A 15,965-nucleotide genomic window follows, 5' to 3' on the forward strand; every position below is an offset into this window, starting at 1 on the left:
CCCTCATTTCACATACTCCTACACAAGGGGTTATGTCCCTGTCAACTTCTCATGTTAAAGGAAAACCATTCTGCCCAAGGCTTTTCATGTGTGCATTGGTCACTTGATGTCTTAGTGCCTGTTTCTCTTGCAAGGTAAGACATAGCTCAGGTCTTCATTTTTTCACCATTAGCTTACCAGGACAGCCTCTGCTTAACCAGTTGAGGAACAGATCTGGAATAAGTTGCCATCGTAGCAAGAGTTTAAGAACCAAGGGGTTCATCTTACTGGTAAAAAAAGTTTTCATGTTAACTAGTCAGAAACTGTTTCCAAGAGAAAGTTATCACCTGCATGTTGCATGAGAGCAAAGGGGAGGCATTCTAAGGAAGAAGAGGGATGGGAGGGCTTGTAGGAGTTGAAGCAGTGAGCATTTGGGTCAGTGTGTGGTTAGAGTGAACCTACCTGGAGCCAAGGTGTGAGCTGAAGAGGAGAGGAGATAGAAGATGGGATAAATGGAAGTAGTAAAGGGGGAGATGATGATATTTTTAAAGACAAGAATTGACATTTTCAGACAGAACTGATCAATGTCTAAGAAGGATTAATGAGATGAAGTGAATTGGTTTAAGGGAAATTAAAAGAACTTTGTACTTGGGTTAGCTAAATGATTGTCAGATATCTCCATGAAGACATTGGCTTGTATCCCTTTTGCCTGTATCTGGTATGGCTTGCAAGTAGCCCAAGCGAGGCAAACTCATTTCTTCAGACTTTCAACCAAACTGTTGTTTTAAAGATACACTGGTTATTCCTTAATAGTGGATTTAATCTTGCCTTTTAAATTTGTTTTTCTACCTCTTTAATGTGGATGTGAATCTCAGAATAGTCCCAGTGGATTTCATTAACAAAGCGATGAGATCTTATTTTAATAGCATATGTATGATGTAATTTAATAATTTGGTAGCTTTTCCTTTTCCCAGTTATAACAGGTATTTTTTTTGTTTTTTTGTTTTTTTGATTTTTTTTTGGTATTGGGAATTGAATCTGAGGGCGCTTAACCACTGAGCTGCTTTCCACTCATTTTTATTTTTTGAGACAGGGCCTTGCTAAGTTACTGAGGCTGGCATTGAACTTGTGATCCTTTTACCTCATCCTCCTGAGTTGCTAGGATTATAGGCGTGTGCCAGCGCACATGGCTCCAACTCAGTTTTTACTTGATAATTTTACATAGGGATTTACTGACCTAAGTTTTTCCATCAACAAATACATTAATAACTTCTAACAAAGCTGTGATTAAATTGTACATGTAGAGTATCACATTACCTGGGAAACATACATACCAAATGTTGACTTTCATTTGGAAAATAGAAGCAGTCTGTAAGGGTATGGCTTATAGTAGAAAATATTTTTTGCCCAGTCACATGATTTATATCATTTTCAAAGAGTGACTTTCTGTTTATTAGATGTAGAATTCTGGCTTGACAAGTTTTCTTTCAACACTTTAAATATGTTACTCTGTTTTTCTCTGGTTTATTTGGTCATGATACTAAATCTGATGTAGTTCTTCTTTCCTTTTAGGTGATTTTAAAAAAATATATTTTTTACTTTTAGGTGGACACAATATCTTTATTTTATTTTTATGTTGTGTTGAGGGTCGAACCCAGTGCCTCGCGCGTGACAGGTGGGCATGCTACCACTTGAGCCGCATCCCAGCCCCTAGGTGATATTTTTATGAATCCCTACAGTGGTCCTCAAGACTTTTTCTTTGTATTTGATTTTCAGCAGTGTGAGTCTGCTAGGCCTAGCTTGCTTTGTGTTTTCTTTCTTGCATTTTTTTCTTTGAAGTCTTTATTTCAAATACTTATCACTTATTATTTATTACCACAAGGATAATGATCACCCCTGCAGAATCTTAAGAACTGTGTGCAGAACTTTACAGAACAGAGGCAGCACTTGAGCTGAACCAGGCCTCTGACCAGAGACTGGAGCTGAGGTGGGGAAAGGGAAGGGGCGTATCTTATGCTGCCATTGGCAGTGACAGTCCATATCAGCTACTGCTGGGGCATATCTCATGGTGGTCAGGTTTTAGGCTCTGTTTTTGGAAGATTTGAATACAGCACAGGAGTCCCATTAGTCTACTTGGCTACACCCCTGGCTGAGGTCCATGTCACTAAAATTCCTGGCCAGCTATGTTCCCACAGCAAAGTCTCAAATTGAGGATCAAGTTCCTCTGGAAATCATTCCTGTCATGGCAAAGCATTAGATGTTCTGTAGCCAGTTTCCTATGTTGTCCAGAATTTGGGGGGCTTCATTTACCCAGCCAGTGGTGGCAGCCCTCACTGCAATCCTGCTGGAAGCCATTGATATCTTTGGGCTCCCTGATTTGTGTTTTCTAACATCCTTTGATCTGTGGTTTGGTGCCAGTAATTTTGGAAAATATAGATATTATGTCCACAGATATTCTGCTTCTTGATTTTTTCCCCCTCTCCTTCTGGGATCCCAATTATATGTCTCTGTCACTAGATACTGTTCCACAGCACTTGGATTCTCTATACTGCTTTTTTGGTTATTCTTTTCCTATTTAAATTTCATTTTGGATTATATATATTAACCTGCCTTCAAGTTCACTGATTCTTATAAGTATGACATTGTGGTATTATTTTTGCATTTACCTGATAAAGGTTTTTGAGTTTTTTAATGTTCTTATCTGTTACTCTTTTTATCTTTGATGAACCGGTCAACTATTTTGCCTACATTTAAACATTGTTTCTTCTCATGTGACAGGAGCCAGGTGCAGTGTTGGATGCCTGTATTCCAAGCTACTTGGGAAGCTGAGGGGGGAGACTCACTTGAGCCCATGGGTTCAAGGCTAGCCTTGGCAAAATAGTGAGCTGTACATCTCTTAAATAAAAATAAAAATTTAAAAATTGCATAAAATTAAGAGAAATAAGGATGATTACTAAGTTTTTAATTTGATTACTTGAATAGATGCTATTGCTGTTTTTTTAGGTGTCAGGAGACTGGAGAAGGAAAAGGTTAGGAGAAAAATTTGAGTTGTACTTTTGTCATGTTAAGTTTGGGATGCTTACTAAAAACTATGACTTGAAATTGAAATTTAAAAAATATTCATTTGGATGTGAATCTGAAATTCATGATATAGACTAGGGCTAGTTGTAGACTTTGTGAGCTATTGACATATATCCTGTATGTAATTCCATGAGATTGGATGGAATGAATTCCATCTCATAGGGAGACTATCAATATACAAAAATAAAAAGGGGTTACTTTGGGGCTGGGGTAGTGGCTCACTGGCAGAGCGCTTGCCTGGCATGTGTGAGGCACTGGGTTCAATCCTCAGCACCACATTAAAAAAAAAAAAAAAAGTCATAAACAAAGGTGTTATGTTCATCTACAACAAAAAAATTAGGGATTTCATTTAAAAAAAAAAGGACCATTGGCAACTTAAAAAAAAAGAAGAAGAAGAAAAAAGGAATTCTGGGAAAGTGAAGCTTTAGAAATAAGTAGGGGTGGACTACTTTAATGGGAATGTGAGGCATGCCAGTGCCCACATGTTAAAGATATGAGATGAATCTGATAATGAAGACTTGAGAAATAGCAGATGCTGAGGTACAGAGAAATCTCTTCAAAGCCTGGGCAATTTTTTCTCAGCAGAAATACTTAATTAAGGGAGCTGGACTTGTTAGACCCTGGATGATTTTCAGAATGTTCCTTACCAAAGAGCTAAAGAAACATTCCCAAAAAATCGCAGAAACCAACTACCAAACTTCATTTGTCTTTGTAGACAGGTCTGATCACTTTATCATCCCTCATGACTAACTGTCATCCTGCTAAATATTTACTTTGTGTTTGTTATCTACCTAACAGCTCTAAGTTCCATGAAGTCAAGGATTTTACTTTGTGGACTAATTTATCCCTAGCACCTGGAATGTCTCCTGTACCAGCTCTTACCATAATAGTTGGTAAATGTTTGTTGAATGTTTGGAGAGGAAGGTGGTATGCTGAGCAGTGATGCATGACAGCAGGTGCAGCTACTTGGGAGGCAGAGGCAGGAATATTGCAAGTTCAAGGCCAGCCTGGGAAAATTCACAAGATGCTGTCTCAGAATAAAATAAAAAGGATGGGGGATATAGCTCAGTGGTAGAGTGCTTGCCTAGCATGAGGAAGGCCTTGGGTTCATCTCAATACTGGGGAAAAAAAATAAAAGAAAGTGCTGTTTTGCTGACAAACTAGTGGAGTTAAGAGTCAAGAATACTGTGGGATGATTTGAAAAGATTGAGACAGTGGAAGAAAGGAATGGATCTTGTGACTGTAGATAACTCTTACAAGTTGTGTTTTGTCATTATTTTTGCTGCTGTGCTGACGATTGAACCTAGGCCTTGTGCATGCTCAGCATGTGCTTTGCCATGGAGAGACACCCCCAGCCCTTTCTAAGAAGTTTTACCATCAGGGGGAATAGTTAGAATAAGATTAGTCAGAGGATTCTGGGCATCAAGAGAAAGTATTGTAAGTTAGTAATAATCAGAGTATATTTGTAGAGAAGGATATATCTGATTCAAGTGAGGGAAGGCTCAAATGAGGGAAGGCTCAAGTAAGAGAAAAGGACATTAAACAAATGACATTCTTGAGAGGACACGAAAGAATGGGCCACCCATGAGTGGTGGAAGATGGAAGAGCTTCCGAAGTCACAGGGATCCTTCTTCCACTGTGACAAGGGGGAGGCAGATGTGGATTATAGATGCAGGGAGGTTGATGAGATCTTAGGGCTATCTTCAGGCAAAAGCCAACTAAGTTTTTTATTGAAACTTCCTTAGGTAAACTTCTTACCCAGTTGTCAGTGGTGCTGCCATAATATATTATAGAAACTGTCCACATTTTTCTTTGGAGTATTTTTGCAGTAGATAGTACCACACCATCCATTTGGGTTCAGGTTTTTTAAGCAGAAGAATATGGTAAGGGATGTTTAATAAGAGACTAGAGCAGCTGAATCTGTAGTCTACCCGCTCCAGTGACATGGTCTTTAGAGACATGGTTTCCTGTGAGTCTAACCCAGAACATTTTCAGAACAGTGGGTAAAAAGGGAGCTCTTGAGGGAGATGGGGTGGGGTCAGCTGCTTTTCCTTAGTCCTTTTCAGAATTTAAGGGAATATTTAGGCCCACATACTTCTGAGAATAGGCAGGAACTCCTTTATAGTTTTAAAAAAAAGCCTGGGATAATTTTGTAAAGCCATGGGTTTGGAACTATACAGCCTGAGTGCACACATGCACACACCCACATAAGGCATTTAAGAAGTGAGAAAAACAAAAGAGGAAAAGTAGGAAATGCTGTCTAGCAGAGGGTTTTTGAGTTGGCCCAGGAAAAGCTTAAAAAATGAAGAACCCTGAGTAGTCTACTGGGATGTCCTGTTGCAAAGTTCAATTCAAATATTCTTAGGCAATATGAGAATTTTGTCCAACAAAAGGTATATTGATAAATATCATTGATCATTTTTGTTTAAGTTCATGTGATCATGGTCTGTCTTTCCATGAAAAAATGATGTTTATACCCTATTATCCTATTACAAACACCATCCTGTGTTAGCTTTTAAACAGACACTCTAAAACATTGTCAGGATTCAAGAGTCATGAAAATGTTGTGTTGGAATATATTTTGATATTTATTGTTAAAACACCAGGAATTATAAGAAAAATAATCACAACTTTGGTTATATCTCATTATTCTTCTTTGAGTCATTAAAGTTTTGGCATAGGAACAGATGATCTTATTTGTCTAGTGAGGTACTCTAAAAGATAGACTTTATTGACTTTAAAAATATGTTCCTAAAACAGGAGTTGGCCCTCATTTACAGCTAGTTCATCATAATAGAATAGTGAGTGGCTTACCAGGCCATGCATCCAGGATGAGGGATGATGAAGGTTATGATAATGAGAGTGATCTGTAGAAAGTACTGAGAGATGTGGAAGATTAAAACAAATCAACTGAGCATATAGACAATCTCACTGTTTATATTGGTTTATAGGATACTGGGGGTACAGATAGAGCTCTGCTGCCAGTGATAGAAACAGCATACACCGTTTTCATATTACTGTGCAACATTCTGCAGTTGGGGCTTAACATTCGCAAGAATCATGTAGCCTCCTATTTCTCTTTTCTGAAATTAGGGAACTTTTCCTTCTTGGAGCCAGGCACAGTGGCGAACCTATAATCTCAGCTGCTCTGGAGGGTGAGTCAGAAAGATTCCAAGTTTGAAGTCAGCCTAGGCAACTTAGTGAGACCCTGTCTCAAAAAAGAAGAGGGCTGGGGACGTAGCATAGTGGTAGAGCACTTCCTGGGTTCAATCCGCAGTACTGTAGACAGACAAAAACAAAAAACGACCACAATAAACCTTGGAATGTACCAAAATTGAAACTTTAATAAGAGAAATGGGCTTTAAAGTATCATGCATTTTTGTCCATTTCCTATTTCTGCCCTCACTTTTGTTTCTGAATACTAGGATATAGGAGTTATTTCCACTGTCCATCTTTATCTCCATCTGCCTCCCTTGGATATGATGTCATTTGGTGAGCCTCCTCACTGTGGAAATTTCTTAGTGGTAGACTTATTTCTTATTTACTTATGGTACTGAGGATTAAACCCAGGGTGCTTTCCATTAAACTATAAATAATAATAAAGAACCCAGTTCTTTTTAATTTTTTAGATAGAGTCTTGCTAAGTTGCTGAGGCTGATCTTGAACTTGCAGTCCTCTTGCCTCAGGCTTCTGAGTTCTGGATTACAGGTGTGTGCCAAGGACAATATTACTATTTAAATGGGCAAGCCACTAGTTGACTTTTTGTTTCATGATTGACCATGGGTCTGCTAAGCAATTAAATAAAACAGGATTATAAGATACTAATGACTGATATTGAGTACTTGCTGTCTCAGGGTCTTTGCATGTATCCTTTACTTAACAGTTCGAGTTTCTATATTTCACAGAAGAGGAAAATGGCACGTAGGTGAAGTAACATGACCAAGTTATTGTCAGTCAGTAAGTGGCAGAATTAACTGGAACCTTGGCTGTTTTGATCCCATGGTCCTTACTCTTGAGCCATTTTCCCCCTATGGATAGGTGCTTTCTAAGTTCAAATACCTAGTTTAATATAGAATGAATAGAATTTTGTGATAGCAGTGTATAATACGAATGTCTGTAGTTACTAGTTTTACTGGTTTGCTCATGCTGGTACAAAGTGTGATGTACTTCTTTTTTTTTTTACTCTTTCTCTAAAAACCTAGAGCCAAATAAATATTTCTGAATAAATTGAAAACTCATTTTAAGACTAAATTATTTTTGCCATGTCTGACTTGAAAGATATCCGCAAACAAGAATGTAAATTGAGTAGTATAGTTATGAAATGACTTACGGGATGTTCGTGGAATGGTTTCTAACATAATGTTAAAGATGTCTGTTTTAGAATGTTCTAAAGCTTTGCAAGGTCTGTTGGATATTACCACAAAACCTGGCTTTACACCTTGCAGATGATGTAGGATGTGGGGAAGGGAAAATAGTTAGTGTATAGGCCTGTAGCAGCAACAAGTCAAATGATTTCAAATTACAACACATAAGTTATATTAATTTCTTCTTTTACAATTTTTGAGCAAGAAAATTGTTAGTCAGATGAACTTTTTTAACAGAAAATCGTTAGTCAGATGAGCTCTTGTGATTTTCCTTGCCAAATTTCACTTCATAATCACAGTCTGATTGTAATTTGCCAATAGCCAACTCGTGGTTCCCATCTTCTAAGTTGTTTTATTTGATATTCCCAACATAGGTAGGTGAAAATACGAAGCCAGTCTCTGAATCCAGGCATGAGTTATTCCTAAATCCTAGGACGTTTCCTAAATTCCACAATTAGCTGTTTAAAAACTGGAGTTTTGGGGCAGTGCTTTTGTACTCTTATTTCTTTGCCTGTTCTTAGTAGTGGAAGTGGAGCTTCCTCATCTAGGGTTATATGCAGTATAGTAAAAACGATGTAATTAGAAAAGGGATTTAATTTTGAACAGTTGTAACTGCTGTTAAATGACATCATTTTTGGGTGGACTCAGTGAGTTAGGAACGTAGGAAACCCTTTGCTTTGTTCTATTGGAACTTTAACGATGCAAGACCAATATAAACACCTCTGCTGCCCTTGGTGGTCAGTTTACTGGCCAGAGATGGAAGATGATCCCTTTATTTTCCCTGGATCCTATGAGCAGTCATTGGTGATCACCGTGTATAATAGGAGTGTCTATAGTTATTAGTTTTACTTGTTTGCTCATGCCGGTACAAAGTGTGATGTACTTCTTTTTTCATATTTTCACCTACCTATGTTGGGAATATCAAATAAAAGAACTTAGAAGATGGGAACCACAAGTTGGCTATTGGCAAATTACAATCAGATTTTGTGATGGAGGATGGCCAGACATAAGGTGACAGGGAGAGATGTGATCTGGAGAGTCCCTACCTAACCACAAAGGGAGAACTGTTTGAAAGGAGCTTGGAATTTGAATGTAAAGGTTTTCATTTTTTAAATGTTAGCAACTAATATGAATTTAAAAGAAAACCACAGGGCAAAATCAAGTGTGATTCATAGAACAACCAGGATCTACAGACTATCCAATTTGTGACCGTTGGTATACATATGCTCTGATAACAGTGTTGAGTCCCTATGGGTATAGTGTGAGGGAGACTAGGGTCGTGTCACCTGAGAGATCTTTCTGTTTTGGGGAATTGTTCTTCCATATATTCCTGGATGGGATTAATATACTGTTTTTTAAATTCTCAGTAACTTGGGGAGAATTAAATACCAGCTCTTATATGGAAAGAAAAAGTAGGTCCTTATTAGAAAGAGTTGAGCACTGGATGTGGAATCACTAGAAGACAGAATGGTAGCCCATAGGACTTGTGTATCCCTGTTTGGAAATGTCAGAATTCCCTAGAAGTAGAAGCAATTATATTTATCCTACATATATTTCATAGATCCTCCAAAAGTTTTGCCAGGACATATCCCTTATCCTAGATAGTAAGTGTTCAGAGAGAGAAATTGTGGCAGATGTAGTTAATACGCTGGAGAGAGTAGTAATTCTGTTCTCAGTAGGAGAGCCATGAAACAGAAGAAGTTTGATTAATATGCAGGTAAATCTTTGTCAGTTCCCTCCTTCCCTCCCTCCTTTCCTCCTTACTTCCTTGGATTGATCCCAGGGGTATTCTACCACTGAGCCACATCCCCAGCCCTTTTTGAGACAGGGTCTTGCTAAGTTGCCCAGGCTGGGCTTGAATTTGTGATCCTGCCATCCCAGCCTCCCAGGTCACTGAATTCCAGGCATGCACTACCATGTCCAGCACATGTGTTTACTTTTTAAAGGAGGAAGAAAATGGATAAATCAACTCGGCAAAGCCACTTCCTTTTGGTTTGCTGCCTGTGTAACAGTGACTACTAATGTTCACTTCATTGCCATGAAAAATAAGACAGAGGGTTACTGGGTATTAACGTGCTGTTAAGGAAATCTAGAAAGCTGATTTTATCGAGTGTAGACATTTTCACAGAAATGCTCAGCACTAATGAATACATCAAAAACCATACTTTATTTTATGTATAGCAATACAATTTACATATTAAATAACACTATAATAGAATGATTTGATATAGTTTTAAACAGAAGAAAAAAGGGAAAAATTTCAGGTTACAAAACCCCTCCCCCCAGAACAAATTAAAAAAAAAAATCACTTTTCCAAATGGGTCAATGCAACAAATATATTCAGTGACTAATTATGTCTAATTCCTATTGCACAAATGTTCAATGGAATTAAAAAGAAAGCCCAACTTTCACAATCACTGCCTCAAAGAAATAACACGTTGGATTCTTTTGGAATGCAGAGATGGTTCTTGCTACTTCAATACACAGAAAGTTGAATTCACATATCCACCACAGAAAGAAAAAGAAAGAAAGAAAAACTACGACGAAGTTGAAACTAGAAAAAAATTAGCTTTATATGAAAATATAAAATTCTATGATTATATACCATAGATACAAAGTTTCCAGAAGATGCTTACCCAAGCAACAAAATATTTACAGTTTTAATGGTTTTAGCTATTTCAAAATGAAGTGAAAGAAACATGATTCGACATGAAGGGTGGATTCTTTAGAAACAATGGCTGCTTGCTAGTTTCAAATGTCCTAACAAAAAAAGGAGTCACTACCCCAAATGTTGGAGAGTTGCGACATTTTATAAAATTGACTGTCTCCTTTTTTGGAGATGTTTATTTCTTAAAACTCAAGATATTTTTCTTGAAATTAATTATCCTCTGTAGAAAATGCTTCCCTTTGCAAATTTTTAACAAAAATACTAAAAACAGTTTAACAGCTAAGACAAAAAGTAGAGGCCAAATACCATTATTACAATTCCTTCCTATTTTTAGCATGCCTTCTTTCTAGAGATAAGGAAAGCCAATATTGTATGTTAAATGGCAACTAAGGGAGAAAGCGCAAAGGGTAAAGTGAAATTACAGCTGCTGGGGGAAAAAAAAAGCAGGCATTTTTTCCCCTTCATATAAAAATTCACTGGCACCACATGAACAGAAATTTTGGAACACAGGAGTTGAAAATGCATTTTCCAGTATAACTGCTAAATCCTTAAGACAACTACATTTTGATTATTTTCTCTTAAATTAGGATGAGATTGGGTCCCCCCCCTTTTTTTTTTTGCTTAGAATTAGTAATATGTATCTTTGGTAAATTGGTATCTATATTTTAATTTTAAATATAGTATAAATGCATTTAAGGAAAAAGTGGTAACAAGGCAGTTGTGCTGTCATTAAATAATAATTAAAGTTATTTATGGATTTCAGTGTCACTCTGTGCTAAACACTCAAGCAGCCAGACCGTGAACATCAGAACCCTTCTCTGCCCTTGCTGAACTCTTATTTGAAATGGACTCCAAGCCATAAAAAATTAGGAGAACCAGTGAGCTACTCTCAAATTGTTTTGAAATTCAGACATTAACTTTTTTTTTTTTAGTGTAAAAGATTGGTATTGTGGCTATCAGGTACAAGAATGGTCTCCTGGTGGCAATGAGATGTCTTGGATGTCCAGCACAGCTACCTGGTCTGATTATAGTCATTCAGTTTGGTACGATGTGTGCATTCTGTTTACCTGGTGCTGAAATCAAACACACAGCTTACTTTCTTAAAATAGCACACACTGACTTCCAAGAACTATTTCCTTTCCCCTTGAGACAAGTCGTAAAAACCTTGTTATGTCCTTAAGCAATGTGTTCAGACACCGTCTTTGGAACTCTGTGCCTCCAGAAAAGATCTAAGTTTATTTTTTTGCCAGTGAGGAATGACTAACAGTTGAGGACACACTCTGGTGAAGGGTGAGGGACTAAAGATAACTGGACTCCTTGTAGTGTCTGGACCACTTTGGCAAAATGGGCAAATAGGTATTGCTCACAGTTCAGTGAGTTCAGGTCTACAGACTTTGGTTCATGTCTGCTGTAGAGACACAGGTTGCCCATAGAGAACTTCTAAACCATTTTTATCATGTTTCTGTCCTGTTCACTAGCTGTTTTATCATTAATCTGATGTGCATGTAAGAGTCACAGAACTATGTTGGGGGGTATGCATTTCAATGCACTGAGCTCTCTATAAATAGCAAGTATTCCCTTCTGTGCTATTTGCCTCCTAACCAGTGTTTATTAAGAAAAATTACTGAGAGACCATGAATTCCAATTCAAATGTTATTTCTGAATGTCAAAGTCACTGCACTATCTACTGAAAAACATTAGCTCATATCAATGCCCTGCACAACTAAAATACCCCACTAAAAATCTCTAGTTCTTGCCATGATCTGAAACTTTTCCTCTCCTAAGTCCCTTCAGCCTCCAGGAGGTTGTAGGGTTCCTATGTTCAAGTGTTCCTTGTGTCAGGTAGAGTCACCTCTGGTGGGAGCAGAGGGCTGTGAAAGTGCCTATGTCTTCTAGTACACATGATTTAGCAAACTTTGTTCACTGGAACACTTTTACTCAAGATAGCCTATACGGTTCTTCAAAAGTAGACTACTCTTTGTGGTTGAATCTGTGTGATGAGAAGATAAGATTAACCCTGATAATTAGGTAGTTCATGAAAACTCTGTTGTCCTGGCCTATGTATTGAAACCCTTGGACTTGGCTCCGAGACCCTCTCTTCTTAGCAACTATGACAAACTCCATGTAGGCCAACTCAAGGTGAGTAGAACCTCAGTGCTAAACATCATTTATGTTTTAATGCCCACCCTGAAAAATATGATAGCAGTCATTGTGGTCTTTCTGTCCAAGTTTATTGGCACTAAAAATAAGCCAAGCTGTTTTTAATAGGCCCGGTTCTGATGATGATTTCAAGTTTGATAGAAGCTGTGGCTCAAAAGCAAACATGCAATAGAAGAAAAGATTTCAACAAGTAGCTTATTTTTCTGACTAAATTTCTTAATAACGTTCCTAATTTTCCCGTTATGTAGTGTGGACAGATAACTTACTTGGGCTCTCTAATGGTTTATCAGCATCTTTTACTGAAGTGTGTGTGTTCTTGAGACTAAACCACACAAAAGCATTCAAAGCGGTCTCCTTCTTTTAAAATGACTTGAAAATGTAGACATCACCTTTTGTTCAAGATTCTAATTGTCTTATTCCCAATAAGATTTATTTAGGTGTGGAAAATTAAATAGTCCCCAAGACACTGGCTAATATGGTATTAACCTTCCATAGAAGAATTTATGTACTTAAGGGATTTATTATGAAATATTTGGCAAAAAAAAAAAGGAAAGAATGTTAACTGTATAGGTAGTTCTTATTACAATGCTATATGAGTAGGGGGGATTTTTAGAGAACTAGTTTCAAAAATCACATACTTGCACTAATTCTCATTCTCCTACCTACTGTGAGGTATGGTATTATAAACCAAGAAGCATTACATTAGTAGGGATTAACTTAAGGTTCTCATAACTGAGTTGTGGAGAACATTACCATTTCGCTACAGTAAAAGATGGGTGTAGCTATTTCCAAGAGTCAAAAAGGAAAGAACACACACTGTCCACATAGCTACTAGGAAAGCTGTAATACAGAGTTATCCTTTATTTTGACACATTTTGGTAAGCTGTGAATATAACTTTAAAACTAATAAGAGATGTTCACAAGAGGCAACTCTTAAGCCTTCTCATTTCTTAATGGCTCTCTTAACCATTAAAAATGGAACAATTTCAAGGCCATAATGTTGACAGACCTTCTTAGTAGCTCCCAATAGCCTGCAGTTCTAGAAAAGAAAACAATGTTCATCCACTCCACTAAAATACAGAAGGCATTCAGCATTGAACAGTGCCTGAAGAACAGGAGGGGAGGACCGGGAGAAGTACAGCATTGCCTGCTAGTAGAATGACTGCGTTAGCAACAATGACAAAATCAAGGTTCACTGTCACAACAAAGACCCTCATTGTACTGAACTAAAAAGTTGCATGTTGTCATGGAATGTCACATCAGGGTTTGCTTTAATATTAGATTATAGGCAGTAACACTGATCATATAGTGCAAACTAGGTAAAATTGCGTTTCACTGTGTGAAATGAACAGAGGTGCAAATGCTCAGTAGGATACCATTAAGACATAAAATGGCAAAAAATAAATATCAAAACTTTTATCAGTGTAAAAAAGTAACTGGGTTATTGTATAACCTAGAGTCTGGCAAAAAAGGCCTCAAAAAAGTTCTCTGTCTTCAGAAGTTTACAAATTAAGTGCCCTCTCAGGATTCCAGTCACACCAGAGACTCCATGCTCTCGGCAGGGTCCGATTCATCTGCAATAAGAACAGCACCGTTTTTGTCCACTGTCATGGGACCATTTCCATTTTCTTTAGTGCTGACCAAGCTGAGCATTGCCTTATAGACAAACTGGTATTGTTCCTGAAAAGTAAGAGGAAGACATTGTGAGCCAAAAGAGCTTAGTCATTTCACCTAAGATGAAAATACCAATGAAAAATGTAATTGTGAAAATATATTAAAAAGGCATAGGAATAGCAAAATGCTATCTAAGAAAAAAAAAAACTGACTTGACGCTGGGCATGGTGGCACCTGCCTGTAATTCCAGCTACTTGAGAGGCTGAGGCAGGAGGATCTCAAGTTCAAGGCCAGCATGAGCCTTGTTAAAAAGACCCTCTTTCATAAACCAAAACCCACAAAGGCTGGGATATAGCTCTATGGTAAAATGTCCCTAGACTTAAACCTTAGTACTACCCCCAAAACCTAAAGAGCACTTGAGTCTTATATAATTAAGATCTATATCATCTCCTCTTGATCTCTATTAGTCGGGTAGTTCACAAAGATAGTGGAATATCTACATCTTATAACAAAGCGTTCTGTACTCTAAAGCAGGGTCTCAATGGCAGCATTATTGACATTTTGGGCTAGATAATTCTTCCTTTGTTGTCTTGGGCACATGAGCATATTTAGCAGCATCCCTGGCCTCTACCCACTCAATGCCAGAGCACCTCTCTGTCCACAGTTGCACAGCCAAAAACAGTCTCCAGATAGTGCCAGATGTTCCTTGGGAGCTGAATCACCCCTAGTTGACAACCTCTGCTCTACAGGCATAAGTTGGAGTTTGAATTGATGTTGTAAATGTTTTACATACATGCAAACTACTTACAATGTCTGTGAATACTCCAGGTCTCATAAGATTGATCATTTTTGCAACCTGAAACACATCCACGGCATTTTCGTTCTCCAGTTGCTGGGACAGGGTAGTAAGGGCACATAACATTCCTGCTGAAACTGCTCCATACCTGGGGAAGGGGAAAAAAAGAAACTCAGATTTACTAAGAGACTGAACTTACTGGAACAAAATTACCATCATGTATTTTCTTAGAAATGAACTAGACTGTTATTCACATCTATTCTAGAAGACAAAAATGGGTGAACTCTGGACAGGGGGATTTAGAAGCTTGCATAAAGATGACATAATGTTTATGATATGAAATTTCCCAAACTGCTTCATCAGATGCTTAGTTTGATATCTAATACGAAATAAGAGTTTCAAACGTAACTTGGGAGAGCTATAGATTTGATGAATAGTAAAAACAAAACGAGATCCTTAACTTTAGGCTATTGGATAACTAGCAAGTGGTGAAGGGCTGTGGAAAAAAATTTGCTTTTTAACAATCTCAAATGGTTAGATGGAACTTATAGATGTGAAGAATAAAAAAATAAGTCATGTACTGGATAAAGACATTTCAGTTAACCACAGACAACACCAATGACAGTCCTTAAGATTATAACGAAGGTATAAAATTCCTCTTACCTAGTGATGTCATAACTGTAATAATATCTTCATGGAACATGTTCCGTGTGTGTGTGTGTGTTGAAACTGGTGTAAACACACCCACTGTGCTGCCATCACATATAGAAGTACAGCATAGACAACTGTGCACGGTACAAAAATACTTGTCTTCATCACTTAAGAGTGTGAGAGTACACTCTGTGATGTTCCCACAGCAACCAAGTCGCCTAACAGTGCTTTTGGATATTCTTCTTCCCCCACCCCTGTCATCAGACAGTATAGTTCAGATGTAATCAAATGATCCCCATTATTAAGTGACATGTGACTGAACATGGCTCAAAGTCTGAATTTTCAAAATTAGTTTCATCTAAATTATTTGGGGCAATGAAGAGGAACTTTCCAAATGAGAGGAGATTCCATAAGATACTTAGAAAAATAAATTTGGTTCTCTTTGATTCACAAAAAAGATCAGCCCAGGAATCTGTGATGGCACAGTGTTTCCATGTGTGTAATGAGAAAACAAACGGTTCAAGGTGGTATTGCTCGTTCACAGCAGAAGATAGAACAGTGTTTAGATGCTCCATGCTGCGTTCTCTGAAGAACTACTAACTAGAGTTTCTGAACACATTATGATGTTTACGTCATAAGAATGAAGTCCAGT

The 15,965-nt window shown here is 37.7% G+C and overlaps 1 protein-coding gene across 3 annotated transcripts in view; it reads right to left on the reverse strand.

Moving 5' to 3' along the window:
• Positions 1-9,572: 9,572 nt before the first annotated feature.
• Ptprg (protein tyrosine phosphatase receptor type G) overlaps positions 9,573-15,965 on the reverse strand; it is a 713,787-nt gene continuing 707,394 nt past the window's right edge. For all 3 annotated transcript variants that reach the window (XM_076870736.1, XM_076870676.1, XM_076870809.1), the window contains 2 exons: positions 14,675-14,810; positions 9,573-13,932 (listed from right to left, as the gene is read on the reverse strand). In XM_076870736.1, the coding sequence (XP_076726851.1) occupies positions 13,786-13,932; positions 14,675-14,810 (283 nt within the window). In that variant the 3' untranslated portion in view covers positions 9,573-13,785. The remainder of the gene's footprint in view (positions 13,933-14,674; positions 14,811-15,965) is intronic.

The sequence above is a fragment of the Callospermophilus lateralis genome, chromosome 1, assembly GCF_048772815.1.
Source record: "Callospermophilus lateralis isolate mCalLat2 chromosome 1, mCalLat2.hap1, whole genome shotgun sequence".
Classification (NCBI taxonomy): Eukaryota; Metazoa; Chordata; class Mammalia; order Rodentia; family Sciuridae; genus Callospermophilus; species Callospermophilus lateralis.